A 19,050-nucleotide genomic window follows, 5' to 3' on the forward strand; every position below is an offset into this window, starting at 1 on the left:
AGCGCATTACTGTGGCTAGTGTTGGGTCTTTCTTTGTCTCCTTTGCTAGAACATTGTAGTCTGTAGAGTTGAGCTGTTGTCCAATAGTGTGAATAGTGCATACTGTATCAACATCATCCTCATCTCTTGCATCAAACTCTTTATCAGGTCCAACTGGCAGTCTTGAGAGGACATCTGCATTTTGATGATGCTGGGTAGATCTGTATTCTATGGTGTAGTCATACTGATTTAGTACCAGTGCCCATCTTGCTAGTCTGTTGGCTGCTAGAGCTGGAACTCCTTTGGTAGGTCCTAGAAGTGTGAGAAGAGGTCTGTGGTCAGTTACCAAGATAAACCGTCGACCATACAGGTACTGGTGATACTTCTTTAGAGCAAATATGATTGAGAGAGCTTCTTTTTGTATTTGTCCATATTTCCTCTGTGTGCTGGTCAGTGTTTTTGAAACATTGGCTATTGGTCTCTCACTTCCATCAGGATAACGATGAAATAGTACAGCTCCCAGTCCAGTTTCTGAAGCATCACATGAGATTCCAATGTCAAGATCTGGGTTGAAGTGTGCTAAGACACTATCAGTTGATAGCATATCTTTCAGTTTGTTGAAGCTCTTTTCTTGTTCAGTGCCCCACTTCCAGGTCTCTCCTTTGCGTGTCAGTTTGTGCAATGGTCCTGTGAGTTGTGACAGATTGGGTATGAACTTGCTGTAGAATTGTGTAGCTCCTAAGAAAGATCTTAGCTGAGTTAAGTCTGTTGGGACTGGCATCTGTTGTACTGCATCTGCCTTCTTTCCTTTAGTGATTCCCTTTGAAGTGAGTTTGTGTCCCAGATACTCTACTGTGGGTTGAGCAAAACAGCACTTGTCTTTTCTACATCTGAGCCCTCTTTCTTCTAATCTTTGAAGAAGTCGACGTAAGTTTTGTAGATGGCTCTCTGCATTGGCTCCACTCACTAGTATATCATCTAGGTATACTGCTACTCCTGGGAGGTCTTGTGTCAGTTGCTCCATGATTTCTTGAAAATACCCTGGTGCTGAGCTTATGCCAAAGGGCAACCTCTTCTGTAGTAGTACTCCTCGGTGTGTTGATAGTGCTAGTCGTCGTTGACTTTCTGGTGCCAACAATATTTGATTGTAGGCATCTGCTAAATCAATCTTTGTGTAGCAATAGCCTCCACCTAGTTTTCTGATTAGATCTTCTGGTAGTGGGATAGGTTTCCTATGTGTTTCTAGCTGATTATTGATAGTCTTGGAGTAGTCTCCACATACTCTGATCTTCCCTGCAGCTTGACCTGTTGTAGATTTGCGTACAGGTACAACTGGTGTTCCATACTGGTTGAATTGAGTTGGTTCCCATATGCCTTTAGCTACACCTGCTTCGTATGCTTGGTTGAGCTCTTCTGTCAAGGCAATAGGAACTGGTCTGGGTCGGCAGAAGACTGGCTTTGTTGAAGGTTTGAAGTTTATCTCTAGTTCAAAGTTCTTGAGACATCCTAGCTCGTCTTTGAATATTTCTGGAAATTCTTTGCACATCTCCTTACACTTGATTTGTAACCTCCCATCTGGCTGGTTCTCTGTGATTGTTGATACAAGGTTCTGTTGTAGCTTGTCATCAATAGAGATGCCTAGTTGCTGTATAGCCGTTCTTCCTAGTAGGTTGAGATCTTGTACAGCACTAATCACAAATGGTAGTCTGACTTCTTTCTGTGCATCCAATTGGGCAGTTAGCTCACATCTGCCAAGCGTCTCTATGAGATGTCCTGAGGCTGATTTGTAGTTAACTGTAGTAGGTTTTAGGTTTGGCTTTCCTAGCTTCTCCCATATTGATTTACAGATGAAGTTGTCACATGCTCCAGTGTCCAGTTCAAGTGTGAAGTTGTCTCCCTCCAGTTTGATGTTTTCAGCAAGTTTCACCATCTTGGTTGATGTGCATTCTATCATCTTTACTGGTTTTTCTGCTGCAGATGATTTCTTTTTCTTGCATGCTCTTTTTATGTGACCTTGTTTAGAACAAAAGTTGCAGGTGGCTGCTTTGAATCTGCAGTCATCCGCTGTATGGTTAGTTCGGTCACATCTGTAGCATAGCTTTCCTTCCTTCTGCTTGTCAGGTGTAGAGTTGTTTTTCTGGATTGGTTTGTGTCTTGATTTCTGTTGAGCAACCTTGTTGACTTTAGACGAGTTTCCATAAACTGTCTCTTTGGCAACTTTAGCTGCTTCTTCTGTTTCCTGTGCTATCTGTATAGCTTTGTTGAAGTTGAGTTCATTGTCCTTGACCTTGAAGAGAGATTTGAGAACTGCTTCATTGTTTACAGAGCAGATAAATCTTGTTCTGAGAGCCTCATCCAATGGATCTGTAATGTCTATGAAGGCACATGTAGTTGCATCTTGATGAATTCTGGCAGCTAACTCTTGAATAGTTTCTCCAGGTTTCCTCTGCATGTCACTCCAATACTTGTAACGCTCTCTAACAATGAAGCGCTTAGGGTCATACTGGTCTTTGAGAAATTCCGGTATTTCATCCATGTTGAGGTCGTTGATCTGCTTGGGTGTTGAAAGCTGAGCTGCCATATTACTAAGCTGCTTGTAGAGTGTAGGCTGTTGGTTGGTGAGAAAAGTGCCAGCAATCTTGTCTTGATGAATAGAATTTGCTGCAATGAATGTGTTGAATCTGTCTATGTAATCTGTTAGTAGCTCTGCTGTTGGGTCAAAACCTGGGAAGGCTGGAACAGCGGTTGCAGCTGTTTCTTGTTTCCGTTGTAGGTTTTGTAGTAGTAGCTCCATCAGTTTCTTATTCTCCTCCATTCTTTCATCTTGCTGACGTCTGTATTCCTCTTGTTGCTGCTTGAACTCCTCATGCTTCTGTTGTCTCTGGAGTGTGCAATAAACCATTTCTCTAATTTAATACTCCATTTAAATTGCTTCTGTGCAGAAACATAACAGAAGCTAATTGGCTCTTGCTCTTCTTGCTGCTTTCTCTGCTCCTCTTGCTGCTGTCTCTGGTCCTCCTGCTGCTTCTGCATTAGCTTGATCAGGTCTGCTACTTCTGCCATTGTAGTGGTGCAATTTTGAACAGTTACTCTTGTAATAAACTAGAACTCTTTGTATCGATTTTATCAATGATAAAATCTGAACAAAACTCTTTGTAACTGTTCAAAAGAGAAATCCTTGTTGCCAATTTGCTTCTGTTATGTTTCTGCACAGAAGCAATTAAATAGAGTATTAAATTAGAGAAATGGTTTATTGCACACTCCAGAGACAACTGATTTGATAACAGAAAACCCAAGTATTTATATGTTTGGTCATAGAAAAGCTTTGTAAAAAGCTACAAGCATTATTAATAGCTATAATGAGACAGTACTATATAATATTAGCTTGTATAAAGCTTTAGCTAAAAAGCATAATGTTTGTTGGCAAAGTACCAGTAATACTTGGCACTTGCATGACAACATCTATGTCACTCTCTCCCAAATGCGGCATTAAAAAACTTTTTTAAAGCGAACTGAGACAGTCATGATTCAAATCGAATTTGAGAATTTGCACCGCTTGACGTTTTATGGAATTTCTTACATAATACGCAGCAAAAACTTACATAAATTAGAGAGATTAGAGAGATGATTGAGATTCAACTTTAGTTCATTGTCTTTGGTTCTACCGGAAATGCTCTTATCTCTCGAGGTCAGAATAGGATCTCAATAGGCTGAAGGTCAACATAAAGTCACCAAGGTTAGCTTTAGGTCATCAGGTCAACACTTGGTTTAGGTCGCAATATATGTCGTATTTTAATAGGTTGGTTCATATATCTGCGAATACATGTGCCTGTTTTGCTGGTAAGCAATTAGGAATAAGTGCGAATATTTTGTTGTATGCCTATTCATTCAGATAACATATTTGGTATACTCTGCTGGGTAGTTGCTGTTTAGATGTTGCTTTGTAATCAAAATATCACATTAGTAACAATACTTAGTATTATGGAGTAGTGTGGAGCATTTGTGAGCTGCGTAAACTTAGTTTTACATTTACCTACATAGAGTATTGTAATTCTAATGTAAATTGAAGATTGTTATTCATAATTGTAATCAGTGATTTACTTTCTTTGGTAAAAAGCCTTTCAGAACAGCTACAGTAGCAGTTGATGTGGCAAACCTGACAGTAAAAAAGCCAGATTTCTTTTATAAATCCTTCAAAGGTAGATGAACTGCTTCAGAGTATTTGTTTTATAAAACATTTCAATCACTGCATACTCGATGCAGCATCTTCATTTCTGGTCAATATTAGCCATTAGACAGTTTTGTTTTCATATTTCGTTTTATTTTTGTATGTCAGTGATGAACTGTTCCAATATAATTGCTCACAGTCAACGTTGTGTGATTTTTAAGCAGACCTCATTGACCAATGAAATTCTCAACAATTTATTTGTTCATGAAATGGAATGCGATGCTTTGGTGTAGTTTGCTGCAAGCCTTATATGATGCGTGTGTGAATCTACATAAGTATAGGGTTCTCGGTTTCCTGTTCTGCTCCCTTAATAAATGTAACTGTAAGTTCCAGGGAATTTTCGGTGTGATAACATGAGCTGGTTACAATGAACCTTGACATATGCTCAGAGAAGCCTGGACATCCGATCTATATTGCTAGGTTCTTGGAAACGTGAGCTCTATTTCCTGGTTGTATGCAACTCATATGACAGCTCATATGACAGCCATCTCTGCATTTTTGTAGCTTCGCTCAAATGCATGACAAAGGAATGTGTTTTGTGATGAGTATAAAACACGTTTTAGAAAGATATACATGTATGTGAAATTTGGTGACATTGACCTTAGCATAATTCTCATTAGTCTCACTCAATTTTTAAACCGGAAACAAACTGTTTTGCTATTTCATATGGCATAAAGCAGCACTTAACTTACATGCAGTTGGATTCTATAAGCATCATTGGTAACCCGTGCCATGAGGTTGAAGCACGTAGTCATCATTAAGCATATTCTTGGCTTTCTGTTATAATTAAATTTCTCAAGCCAATTTTAAGCGATGCTTTTGTTTGAAGTTGATGCAGAGAATATCTTTAGAATTGAGGAGTTTTTGATAGTAGTTTATGAGGATGAGTGAAGAGGGGTAACATTATAACATGGAGGCATATTCTTTGCAGCTCTATTTTAGCTTATTGTATGACACTTCAGATAAATGAGTGAGATTTAGTGGAATGAGCATTTGTTCTTGTTGTAAGCAGTTGTCCTCAAACCATTGCAACACTGTCTAGAATTTTTAGGTTTGTCCTTTAATGAAAATATTCTGGTGTCATAGTCGGTTTGCTTTATTTTTTAGATCTGAACCATGACAGTTTGATATGTGCATGTTAGGATAGCAATTTTTAGGATGTTTTAAACTTCAATGAACCTAAGTGTGTGTTTGATGCATAAACTTTTGATCTTTAGCAATACTAATTTCCTGCTGTCAGAGCTACCAAGGATATGTCCATAACAAGCTTATATCATATCAAAAATAGTTAAAAACTTAAAATATCTCCTTGAATTTGAAGTTCGTCTTTAGGTTGTGTTCCTTAATAATTGCGTCAAGCATACTGGCAGAAACTCTTTTAAATGTCATGTCATTATTGCGATCTATTTCATCAACCAATCAGTAATCTCTGTTAGTCATTGTGAAAACAGTTTGTGTACTCGCTAGAATAAAGCTTGTTATTAATTTTGTACAAGTTTTTGCTTCGTTGATTCACAAACATATATTGGAGGTGACCCTTCAAGTCGTAATTGAAGCTTTTGTTCTGATGGCAGGGCAATCTTAATATAGATTTTCAATGTTGCTACAATATTGGTTTGTTTTGCAGATTCTGTTGACTGATTTATTAGCACTGCTGAAATTTGTACTGTAAATGGTTTGGGGAAACCAGCTTTATATGTCATGTTTTTGAAGTTCATGTCTTTGTATATGATTTTGCAATCACCTACACTCTAAACAAAACAAGGTCTGTCTCTACAGCACCACACTTCTCACAGCTGTTTAAACTGTTGCCACAAACAAATCTTCCTAAAAAATATAATGCCTGAAAGTTTTGTTTGTTGTTCAAGGTACAGACTTGCTATACATTTATAAATACATGTATATAAATAAATGTATACAGCCAAACATGGATAACTCAAACAATAAAACAATCTCAAGTGATAGAAAAATCTCCTATACGTTTTGATAAAAAAGTGTTAAACTTTACATTAGAAGCATTTAATTTGAAACAAGCCATTTATACTTTTGATTTCTATTATAGTTTGTATATGTGCATGTATCTACTAATAAATAAATAAATACATGGACTTGTGACAGTGCTCTGATAAGTTGAACGCTCTGATAACTTGAACACTTTCGCTCGGTCCCGTGAAGTTCGAGTTATCCATGTTTGACTGGATTTATATATGTATAGGAAGTCTGTACCTTGCATATATATAAATATATATAGGAATATTTATGCAATTTTAGATAAGGGGAATCATGACTCAGTTTCAACTATCAGTGCTGACAAGCTGACCAATGGTGCAAATATCTGTATTACATATTTGGAAATAAGAACATGGAACGGCACCGGTATGATTTTGTAAGCCCCACTGCTCGACCCAACAGGAGATCAAATTCTCACAGCAAAAGGTTGGCGAGTTTGTGCAAAGAGACGGTGTCAGAGGAACCGCTAAAGTTTCAACCCAATAGACTATCACTGTTCAACCATGTTTTCAAGCGTGAGCTGCATGGGAAAAATGAGAAACCTATCAAGTCGATTGTCAGCAAGCATCTCTCGGCAGCAATGCCAACTCTGCTCAGAGAACACGAACTTGATCTAGGCGAAGTTAACAAGGTGTTTGCTGCACAATGGATCAGTGACAGTCTGGTAGTGATGGGCAGTAAATGCAACAAGGTGAGCAAAGAAGACTTTGTATAGTTGGTATTAATTTGCTCTATAAGGTTATAAAATGTCCTAAGCGGGACCTTAATGATCCGTCTGTTCAATCCTTGCTAGATCATTTTTCAATTTCGATGAAGTTCAATACTAATAGAAACTGCTAAACGTATGCATGATGTTTCGTATCTCTTGCTTGATCAGCATTTCGGTGGGCAAGCCACAGCCTTGATGTTTGTATATTGTTACACATTCAATCCTGTCCGTTACTTTTGTGGAGAGTGCAGAGTGCAGACTATAATTTTTAGATATTGATAAAAGATGTTTATACAAACGAGACTATCCTGATACCAACAATAGACAGTACCGGCAGAACTGAAGCGCCTGACTGCTCTTGCGGTATCCACGCCATATCATTGAACCCTTCGAAGACTTTGCTAGCTACCGGTGCTGAGCACACGAATGATCTTGGTGTTTATCGTCTTCCTTCATTTGACCCTGTTTATCTCGGAGAGGTAGGTTCCCCACTGACGATTGGCATCTTAGCTACTTTTAGTAAGTTTGTTAGGCCTGCTCCAATTTGAGTCACGTTGTCAAGCGCTTCTTACTTGTGTCAGCTACCATGTTTTTTTCTTCCTAGCTCATAGATTTGTTGTTTCTTATTTCCAGCCTCTCAGTATGACCACTGCCAGGAGTCGTGTTTTGGTTTACACCGATTTTGGCAAATTACAGTTACAATCTCAATAAATTTTGTAGAGAGGTCATAGTGATTGGATCTTTGACCTTACCTGGGTTGATGATGAATATTGTGTCACCGGTAGGTTCTTATATTCATCTTATTTCATAATAATCAGTGGTTTACTAGGCTACTGCATATCTTGTATGTTATATATCTACTGTACATCATGTATGTTATATATCTACTGCATATCATGTATGTTACATATCTACTGCATATCATGTATGTTATATTTCTACTGAATATCATGTATGTTATATATCTACTGCATATCATGTATGTTATATATCTACTGCATATCATGTATGTTACATATCTACTGCATATCATGTATGTTATATTTATCTACTGCATATCATGTATGTTATATATCTACTACATATCATGTATGTTATATATCTACTGCATATCATGTATGTTATATATCTACTGCATATCATGTATGGTATATATCTACTGCATATCATGTATGTTATATATCTACTGCATATCATGTATGTTATATATATCTACTGCATATCATGTATGTTATATATATCTACTACATATCATGTATGTTATATATCTACTGCATATCATGTATGTTATATATCTACTGCATATCATGTATGGTATATATCCACTGCATATCATGTATGTTACATATCTACTGCATATCATGTATGTTACATATCTAGTGCATATCATGTATGTTATATATCTACTACATATCATGTATGTTATATATCTACTGCATATCATGTATGTTATATATCTACTGCATATCATGTATGTTACATATCTACTGCATATCATGTATGTTACATATCTACTGCATATCATGTATGTTATATATCTACTGCATATCATGTATGTTACATATCTACTGCATATCATATATGTTACATATCTACTGCATATCATGTATGTTACATATCTACTGCATATCATATATGTTATATATCTACTGCATATAATGTATGTTGTATATCTACTACATATCATGTATGTTATATATCTACTGCATATCATGTATGTTATATATCTACTGCATATCATGTATGTTACATATCTACTGCATATCATGTATGTTACATATCTACTGCATATCATGTATGTTATATATCTACTGCATATCATGTATGTTACATATCTACTGCATATCATATATGTTACATATCTACTGCATATCATGTATGTTACATATCTACTGCATATCATATATGTTATATATCTACTGCATATAATGTATGTTATATATCTACTGCATATCATGTATGTTATATATCTACTGTACATCATGTATGTTATATATCTACTGCATATCATATATGTTACATATCTACTGCATATCATGTATGTTATATATCCACTGCATATCATGTATGTTACATATCTACTGCATATCATGTATGTTACATATTTACTGCATATCATGTATGTTACATATCTACTGCATATCATGTATGTTATATATCCACTGCATATCATGTATGTTACATATCTACTGCATATCATGTATGTTATATTTCTACTGAATATCATGTATGTTATATGCAGGCTCAAGGGATAGCAAACTTGCACTTTGGAAGATTGTAGACGAGGGTGAGGATGAGCAAGGTATGGATATTGATACGGATGACTCCCTCTATTCGTCCTTGCGTCTGCCCAGTCATCAGATTCGAGAACCCGAGGCTGTTAAACGAATACCTCAAGCTGATAAAATTCGAGCTCTTGCGTACAACTCCAACTCCATGGTATGTTCTAGTAAAATATTCGCTTTCAACAAAATGTAATGTACAGTGCCATGCACTATATTGTATATAATTGCTGCAAAATGTGTAATACATCATTGCCATGTAAATGCAGTAAATTCGATTATAGCTAAGCACTAGCGAAATGCCCGGCGTTGCACGGGTATTAAAAATCAGCTTATAATGTACATGTAGTTGCCTGCCACTTGCCATTAGCCTGGCACATTGCCAATGGCTAATTTAAGTAAGCTAGTTATCTACGCTTTTACTGATACATAGCATGTCGTTGCCCCGTAATAAAGAGCGGTAGCGTATTTTCGCCCACATAGTGACATATATTGCCCATAGATACGAATCTCGCGTAGCTAAATTGGTAAGGCATTTGCCTGGTAAATGGGAGGTACCGAGATCAATTCTTCTGCCTTATGGATCCTTCATTCCAATATTTTAACAGCTATAGCTGGATAAACTGAACTTCAGACTGAGATTTATATACATAGATTGATGTGTATTATGACACAGTATGAAATATCATTGCTAATAAATATAATGAATTGTAGTTCAAGTTTTACCTGCTTCATGTAAATGTTCATTATTATCACATTTGTAGCTCAACTAGTTTATCATGTCTGTAGTTTAACTAGTCGGTCATGTCTGTAGTTTAACTAGGTGATCATGTCTGTAGTTTAACTAGTTTATCATGTCTGTAGTTTAACTAGTTTATCATGTTTGTAGTTTAACTAGTTTATCATGTCTGTAGTTTAACTAGTTTATCATGTCTGTAGTTTAACTAGTTGATCATGTCTGTAGTTTAACTAGTTTATCATGTCTGTAGTTTAACTAGTTTATCATGTCTGTAGTTTAACTAGTTTATCATGTCTGTAGTTTAACTAGTCGGTCATGTCTGTAGTTTAACTAGGTGATCATGTCTGTAGTTTAACTAGTTTATCATGTTTGTAGTTTAACTAGTTTATCATGTCTGTAGTTTAACTAGTTTATCATGTCTGTAGTTTAACTAGTCGGTCATGTCTGTAGTTTAACTAGGTGATCATGTCTGTAGTTTAACTAGTTTATCATGTCTGTAGTTTAACTAGTTTATCATGTCTGTAGTTTAACTAGTTTATCATGTCTGTAGTTTAACTAGTTTATCATGTCTGTAGTTTAACTAGTTTATCATGTCTGTAGTTTAACTAGTTTATCATGTCTGTAGTTTAACTAGTTTATCATGTCTGTAGTTTAACTAGTTTATCATGTCTGTAGTTTAACTAGTTTATCATGTCTGTAGTTTAACTAGTTTATCATGTTTGTAGTTTAACTAGTTTATCATGTCTGTAGTTTAACTAGTTTATCATGTTTGTAGTTTAACTAGTTTATCATGTCTGTAGTTTAACTAGTTTATCATGTCTGTAGTTTAACTAGTCGGTCATGTCTGTAGTTTAACTAGGTGATCATGTCTGTAGTTTAACTAGTTTATCATGTCTGTAGTTTAACTAGTTTATCATGTCTGTAGTTTAACTAGTTTATCATGTCTGTAGTTTAACTAGTTTATCATGTCTGTAGTTTAACTAGTTTATCATGTCTGTAGTTTAACTAGTTTATCATGTCTGTAGTTTAACTAGTTTATCATGTTTGTAGTTTAACTAGTTGATCATGTCTGTAGTTTAACTAGTTTATCATGTCTGTAGTTTAACTAGTCGGTCATGTCTGTAGTTTAACTAGGTGATCATGTCTGTAGTTTAACTAGTTTATCATGTCTGTAGTTTAACTAGTTTATCATGTCTGTAGTTTAACTAGTTGATCATGTCTGTAGTTTAACTAGTTGATCATGTCTGTAGTTTAACTAGTTTATCATGTCTGTAGTTTAACTAGTTTATCATGTTTGTAGTTTAACTAGTTGATTATGTCTGTAGTTTAACTAGTTGATCATGTCTGTAGTTTAACTAGTTGATCATGTTTGTAGTTTAACTAGTTGATCATGTCTGTAGTTTAACTAGTTTATCATGTCTGTAGTTTAACTAGTTGATCATGTTTGTAGTTTAACTAGTTGATCATGTCTGTAGTTTAACTAGGTGATTATGTCTGTAGTTTAACTAGTTTATCATGTCTGTAGTTTAACTAGTTTATCATGTCTGTAGTTTAACTAGTTTATCATGTTTGTAGTTTAACTAGTTGATCATGTCTGTAGTTTAACTAGTTTATCATGTCTGTAGTTTAACTAGTTTATCATGTCTGTAGTTTAACTAGTTTATCATGTCTGTAGTTTAACTAGTTTATCATGTCTGTAGTTTAACTAGTTTATCATGTCTGTAGTTTAACTAGTTTATCATGTCTGTAGTTTAACTAGTTTATCATGTCTGTAGTTTAACTAGTTGATCATGTCTGTAGTTTAACTAGTTGATCATGTCTGTAGTTTAACTAGGTGATTATGTCTGTAGTTTAACTAGTTTATCATGTCTGTAGTTTAACTAGTTGATCATGTTTGTAGTTTAACTAGTTGATCATGTCTGTAGTTTAACTAGTTTATCATGTCTGTAGTTTAACTAGTTGATCATGTTTGTAGTTTAACTAGTTGATCATGTCTGTAGTTTAACTAGGTGATTATGTCTGTAGTTTAACTAGTTTATCATGTCTGTAGTTTAACTAGTTTATCATGTCTGTAGTTTAACTAGTTGATTATGTCTGTAGTTTAACTAGTTTATCATGTCTGTAGTTTAACTAGTTGATCATGTCTGTAGTTTAACTAGTTTATCATGTCTGTAGTTTAACTAGTTGATCATGTTTGTAGTTTAACTAGTTGATCATGTCTGTAGTTTAACTAGTTTATCATGTCTGTAGTTTAACTAGTTGATTATGTCTGTAGTTTAACTAGTTGATCATGTCTGTAGTTTAACTAGTTTATCATGTCTGTAGTTTAACTAGTTTATCATGTCTGTAGTTTAACTAGTTTATCATGTCTGTAGTTTAACTAGTTTATCATGTCTGTAGTTTAACTAGTTGATCATGTCTGTAGTTTAACTAGTTGATCATGTCTGTAGTTTAACTAGTTGATCATGTTTGTAGTTTAACTAGTTGATCATGTCTGTAGTTTAACTAGTTTATCGTGTCTGTAGTTTAACTAGTTGATCATGTCTGTAGTTTAACTAGTTGATCATGTCTGTAGTTTAACTAGTTGATCATGTCTGTAATTTAACTAGTTGATCATGTCTGTAGTTTAACTAGTCTATCATGTTTGTAGTTTAACTAGTTGATCATGTCTGTAGTTTAACTAGTTTATCGTGTCTGTAGTTTAACTAGTTTATCATGTCTGTAATTTAACTAGTTTATCATGTCTGTAGTTCAACTAGTTTATCATGTCTGTAGTTTAACTAGTTGATCATGTCTGTAATTTAACTAGTTGATCATGTTTGTAGTTTAACTAGTTGATCATGTCTGTAGTTTAACTAGTTTATCGTGTCTGTAGTTTAACTAGTTGATTATGTCTGTAGTTTAACTAGTTTATCATGTCTGTAGTTTAACTAGTTGATCATGTCTGTAATTTAACTAGTTGATCATGTTTGTAGTTTAACTAGTTGATCATGTCTGTAGTTTAACTAGTTTATCGTGTCTGTAGTTTAACTAGTTGATCATGTCTGTAGTTTAACTAGTTGATTATGTCTGTAGTTTAACTAGTTTATCATGTCTGTAGTTTAACTAGTTGATCATGTCTGTAGTTTAACTAGTCTATCATGTTTGTAGTTTAACTAGTTGATCATGTCTGTAGTTTAACTAGTTGATCATGTCTGTAGTTTAACTAGTTTATCGTGTCTGTAGTTTAACTAGTTTATCGTGTCTGTAGTTTAACTAGTTGATCATGTCTGTAGTTTAACTAGTTGATCATGTCTGTAATTTAACTAGTTGATCATGTCTGTAGTTTAACTAGTCTATCATGTTTGTAGTTTAACTAGTTGATCATGTCTGTAGTTTAACTAGTTTATCATGTCTGTAGTTTAACTAGTTGATCATGTCTGTAGTTTAACTAGTTGATCATGTTTGTAGTTTAACTAGGTGATCATTTCTGTAGTTTAACTAGTTGATCATGTCTGTAGTTTAACTAGTTTATCGTGTCTGTAGTTTAACTAGTTGATCATGTCTGTAATTTAACTAGTTGATCATGTCTGTAGTTTAACTAGTTGATCATGTCTGTAGTTTAACTAGTTGATCATGTCTGTAGTTTAACTAGGTGATCATTTCTGTAGTTTAACTAGTTGATCATGTCTGTAGTTTAACTAGTTTATCGTGTCTGTAGTTTAACTAGTTTATCGTGTCTGTAGTTTAACTAGTTTATCATGTCTGTAGTTTAACTAGTTTATCATGTCTGTAGTTTAACTAGTTTATCGTGTCTGTAGTTTAATTAGTTGATCATGTCTGTAGTTTAACTAGTTTATCGTGTCTGTAGTTTAACTAGTTTATCATGTTTGTAGTTTAACTAGTTTATCATGTCTGTAGTTTAACTAGTTGATCATGTCTGTAGTTTAACTAGTTGATCATGTCTGTAGTTTAACTAGTTGATCATGTTTGTAGTTTAACTAGTTGATTATGTCTGTAGTTTAACTGGTTTATCATGTCTGTAGTTTAACTAGTTTATCATGTTTGTAGTTTAACTAGTTGATCATGTCTGTAGTTTAACTAGTTGATCATGTTTGTAGTTTAACTAGTTGATCATGTCTGTAGTTTAACTAGTTTATCATGTCTGTAGTTTAACTAGTTGATCGTGTCTGTAGTTTAACTAGTTGATCATGTCTGTAGTTTAACTAGGTGATCATTTCTGTAGTTTAACTAGTTGATCATGTCTGTAGTTTAACTAGTTTATCGTGTCTGTAGTTTAACTAGTTGATCATGTTTGTAGTTTAACTAGTTGATTATGTCTGTAGTTTAACTAGTTTATCATGTCTGTAGTTTAACTAGTTTATCGTGTCTGTAGTTTAACTAGTTTATCGTGTCTGTAGTTTAACTAGTTTATCATGTCTGTAGTTTAACTAGTTTATCATGTCTGTAGTTTAACTAGTTTATCGTGTCTGTAGTTTAACTAGTTGATCATGTCTGTAGTTTAACTAGTTTATCGTGTCTGTAGTTTAACTAGTTTATCATGTTTGTAGTTTAACTAGTTTATCATGTCTGTAGTTTAACTAGTTGATCATGTCTGTAGTTTAACTAGTTGATCATGTCTGTAGTTTAACTAGTTGATCATGTTTGTAGTTTAACTAGTTGATTATGTCTGTAGTTTAACTGGTTTATCATGTCTGTAGTTTAACTAGTTTATCATGTTTGTAGTTTAACTAGTTGATCATGTCTGTAGTTTAACTAGTTGATCATGTTTGTAGTTTAACTAGTTGATCATGTCTGTAGTTTAACTAGTTTATCATGTCTGTAGTTTAACTAGTTGATCATGTTTGTAGTTTAACTAGTTGATCATGTTTGTAGTTTAACTAGTTTATCATGTCTGTAGTTTAACTAGTTTATCATGTCTGTAGTTTAACTAGTTGATCATGTCTGTAGTTTAACTAGTTTATCGTGTCTGTAGTTTAACTAGTTGATCATGTATGTAGTTTAACTAGTTGATCATGTTTGTAGTTTAACTAGTTGATTATGTCTGTAGTTTAACTAGTTTATCATGTCTGTAGTTTAACTAGTTGATCATTTCTGTAGTTTAACTAGTTGATCATGTCTGTAGTTTAACTAGTTTATCATGTCTGTAGTTTAACTAGTTTATCATGTCTGTAGTTTAACTAGTTTATCATGTCTGTAGTTTAACTAGTTGATCATGTCTGTAGTTTAACTAGTTTATCATGTCTGTAGTTTAACTAGTTGATCATGTCTGTAGTTTAACTAGTTGATTATGTCTGTAGTTTAACTAGTTGATCGTGTCTGTAGTTTAACTAATTTATCATGTCTGTAGTTTAACTAGTTGATCATGTCTGTAGTTTAACTAGTTTATCATGTCTGTAGTTTAACTAGTTTATCATGTCTGTAGTTTAACTAGTTTATCATGTCTGTAGTTTAACTAGTTGATCATGTCTGTAGTTTAACTAGTTTATCATGTCTGTAGTTTAACTAGTTTATCATGTCTGTAGTTTAACTAGTTGATTATGTCTGTAGTTTAACTAGTTGATCATGTCTGTAGTTTAACTAGTTTATCATGTCTGTAGTTTAACTAGTTGATCATGTCTGTAGTTTAACTAGTTTATCGTGTCTGTAGTTTAACTAGTTGATCATGTTTGTAGTTTAACTAGTTGATCATGTCTGTAATTTAACTAGTTGATCATGTCTGTAGTTTAACTAGTCTATCATGTTTGTAGTTTAACTAGTTGATCATGTCTGTAGTTTAACTAGTTTATCATGTCTGTAGTTTAACTAGTTGATCATTTCTGTAGTTTAACTAGTTGATCATGTCTGTAGTTTAACTAGTTTATCATGTCTGTAGTTTAACTAGTTTATCATGTCTGTAGTTTAACTAGTTTATCATGTTTGTAGTTTAACTAGTTGATCATGTCTGTAGTTTAACTAGTTGATCATGTCTGTAGTTTAACTAGTTTATCGTGTCTGTAGTTTAACTAGTTTATCGTGTCTGTAGTTTAACTAGTTTATCGTGTCTGTAGTTTAACTAGTTGATCATGTCTGTAGTTTAACTAGTTTATCATGTCTGTAGTTTAACTAGTTTATCGTGTCTGTAGTTTAACTAGTTTATCATGTCTGTAGTTTAACTAGTTGATCATGTCTGTAGTTCAACTAGTTGATCATGTCTGTAGTTTAACTAGTTTATCATGTCTGTAGTTCAACTAGTTGATCATGTCTGTAGTTTAACTAGTTTATCATGTCTGTAGTTTAACTAGTTTATCATGTCTGTAGTTTAACTAGTTGATCATGTCTGTAGTTCAACTAGTTGATCATGTCTGTAGTTTAACTAGTTTATCATGTCTGTAGTTTAACTAGTTTATCATGTCTGTAGTTCAACTAGTTGATCATGTCTGTAGTTTAACTAGTTGATCATGTTTGTAATTTAACTAGTTGATCATGTCTGTAGTTTAACTAGTTTATCGTGTCTGTAGTTTAACTAGTTTATCATGTCTGTAGTTTAACTAGTTGATCATGTCTGTAGTTCAACTAGTTGATCATGTCTGTAGTTCAACTAGTTTATCGTGTCTGTAGTTTAACTAGTTTATCGTGTCTGTAGTTTAACTAGTTTATCATGTCTGTAGTTTAACTAGTTGATCATGTTTGTAGTTTAACTAGTTGATCATGTCTGTAGTTTAACTAGTTGATCATGTCTGTAATTTAACTAGTTGATCATGTCTGTAGTTTAACTAGTTTATCGTGTCTGTAGTTTAACTAGTTGATCATGTCTGTAGTTTAACTAGTTTATCGTGTCTGTAGTTTAACTAGTTTATCGTGTCTGTAGTTTAACTAGTTGATCATGTCTGTAGTTTAACTAGTTTATCATGTCTGTAGTTTAACTAGTTGATCATGTCTGTAGTTTAACTAGTTTATCGTGTCTGTAGTTTAACTAGTTGATCATGTCTGTAGTTTGACTAGTTGATCGTGTCTGTAGTTTAACTAGTTGATCATGTCTGTAGTTTAACTAGTTGATCATGTTTGTAGTTTAACTAGTTGATCATGTCTGTAGTTTAACTAGTTGATCATGTCTGTAGTTTAACTAGTTTATCATGTCTGTAGTTTAACTAGTTGATCATGTCTGTAGTTCAACTAGTTGATCATGTCTGTAGTTTAACTAGTTTATCGTGTCTGTAGTTTAACTAGTTTATCATGTCTGTAGTTTAACTAGTTGATCATGTTTGTAGTTTAACTAGTTGATCATGTTTGTAGTTTAACTAGTCTATCATGTTTGTAGTTTAACTAGTTTATCATGTCTGTAGTTTAACTAGTTGATCATGTTTGTAGTTTAACTAGTTTATCATGTCTGTAGTTTAACTAGTTGATTATGTCTGTAGTTTAACTAGTTTATCATGTCTGTAGTTTAACTAGTTGATCATGTCTGTAGTTTAACTAGTCTATCATGTTTGTAGTTTAACTAGTTGATCATGTCTGTAATTTAACTAGTTGATCATGTCTGTAGTTTAACTAGTCTATCATGTTTGTAGTTTAACTAGTTGATCATGTCTGTAGTTTAACTAGTTTATCATGTCTGTAGTTTAACTAGTTGATCATGTCTGTAGTTTAACTAGTTGATCATGTTTGTAGTTTAACTAGTTGATCATGTCTGTAGTTTAACTAGTTGATCATGTCTGTAGTTTAACTAGTTTATCATGTCTGTAGTTTAACTAGTTGATCATGTCTGTAGTTTAACTAGTCGGTCATGTCTGTAGTTTAACTAGTTGATCATGTCTGTAGTTTAACTAGTTGATCATGTCTGTAGTTTAACTAGTTGATCATGTCTGTAGTGTAACTAGTTTATCATGTCTGTAGTTTAACTAGTTGATCATGTCTGTAGTTTAACTAGTTGATCATGTCTGTAGTTTAACTAGTTGATCATGTTTGTAGTTTAACTAGTTTATCATGTCTGTAGTTTAACTAGTTGATCACGTCTGTAGTTTAACTAGTTTATCATGTCTGTAGTTTAACTAGTTGATCATGTCTGTAGTTTAACTAGTTTATCGTGTCTGTAATTTAACTAGTTGATCATGTCTGTAGTTTAACTAGTTGATTATGTCTGTAGTTTAACTAGTTTATCGTGTCTGTAGCTCAACTAAATTTTTATGTTTTTATTCTAACTAGTTGATAAGTTATTTAGATAGATGCTTTTGCTATGTATGTAAGAATAGTTAAATCGTGTTTATCTTAATAATATAAGTTGCAGCTTGTTTAATCAAATCATAATATTTAATAGTAGTTGTATCCTGCGTTGCCATTTTGAAGTTTGGAATAAGTTTCACATAAACTTGACCTTTTGAGGAGTTATCAGATACCGAAAGCTCTGTGCAACATTTTCTGATGTCTTCTTTGGATGGCCTAAAATATTCAATTATTTAATTCAACTTTCTAGCATCATTACTTGTATCTTGTGACCCATCAAAACACGTGTAAGAAGATAAATACTACTTACTATTAAGCCAACTTGTAAAAGCTGAATAAAGCAGCTACAATTTGAGCATTTTATTAAATATCAAAGCCGATCATAATGCCAGTTTTGGTTTTAGTCAAGCATGCTGTAACCTAACACCTTTGTATGACATTTTTGATTGTGTGAAATATTTTTCTAGTCACAGTTTCAGGCTAGCTGGATGGTCAGAGGCGTTGCCCTGGCAATAAAAATCTTTGTACAGAAAATGTATTTTTATTTAACATATAAAAACAGTGACCATTGTAACTTTTAAACTTCATATCATGAGAAAAGTATTTTGTGCAGTTTAAATAAATTAAGAGAAAAAAATAAAACAACTGGAAAAGTTTTCAAACTTTGTCAAACAACTGTATCTTTCAAACTTCATATCATGAGAAAAAAATTTTTGCAGGTCAAATACATTAGGAAACTAAATAAAACAACTATAAAAATGTTTAAATGTAAATGTGAAATAATTAGCAAGTAATAGCTAAATTAAGTCTGTTCTGCTACAATTACAAGAAAAGATGATTCGGTAATGATACAATTAATACGAACTGAGAAAACAAAATAAAAATCCTGAATATGTTGAAT

The 19,050-nt window shown here is 33.5% G+C and overlaps 1 protein-coding gene across 2 annotated transcripts in view; it reads left to right on the forward strand.

Moving 5' to 3' along the window:
* Positions 1-19,050, forward strand: part of LOC137397362 (DDB1- and CUL4-associated factor 12-B-like) — a 28,751-nt gene that overhangs the window by 7,606 nt on the left and 2,095 nt on the right. For both annotated transcript variants that reach the window (XM_068083658.1, XM_068083652.1), the window contains exons 2-5: positions 6,479-6,908; positions 7,199-7,405; positions 7,647-7,707; positions 9,169-9,365. In XM_068083658.1, coding sequence (XP_067939759.1) covers positions 6,570-6,908; positions 7,199-7,405; positions 7,647-7,707; positions 9,169-9,365 — 804 coding nt within the window. In that variant the 5' untranslated portion in view covers positions 6,479-6,569. The remainder of the gene's footprint in view (positions 1-6,478; positions 6,909-7,198; positions 7,406-7,646; positions 7,708-9,168; positions 9,366-19,050) is intronic.

Source organism: Watersipora subatra, chromosome 1, assembly GCF_963576615.1.
Source record: "Watersipora subatra chromosome 1, tzWatSuba1.1, whole genome shotgun sequence".
NCBI classification, from domain to species: Eukaryota; Metazoa; Bryozoa; class Gymnolaemata; order Cheilostomatida; family Watersiporidae; genus Watersipora; species Watersipora subatra.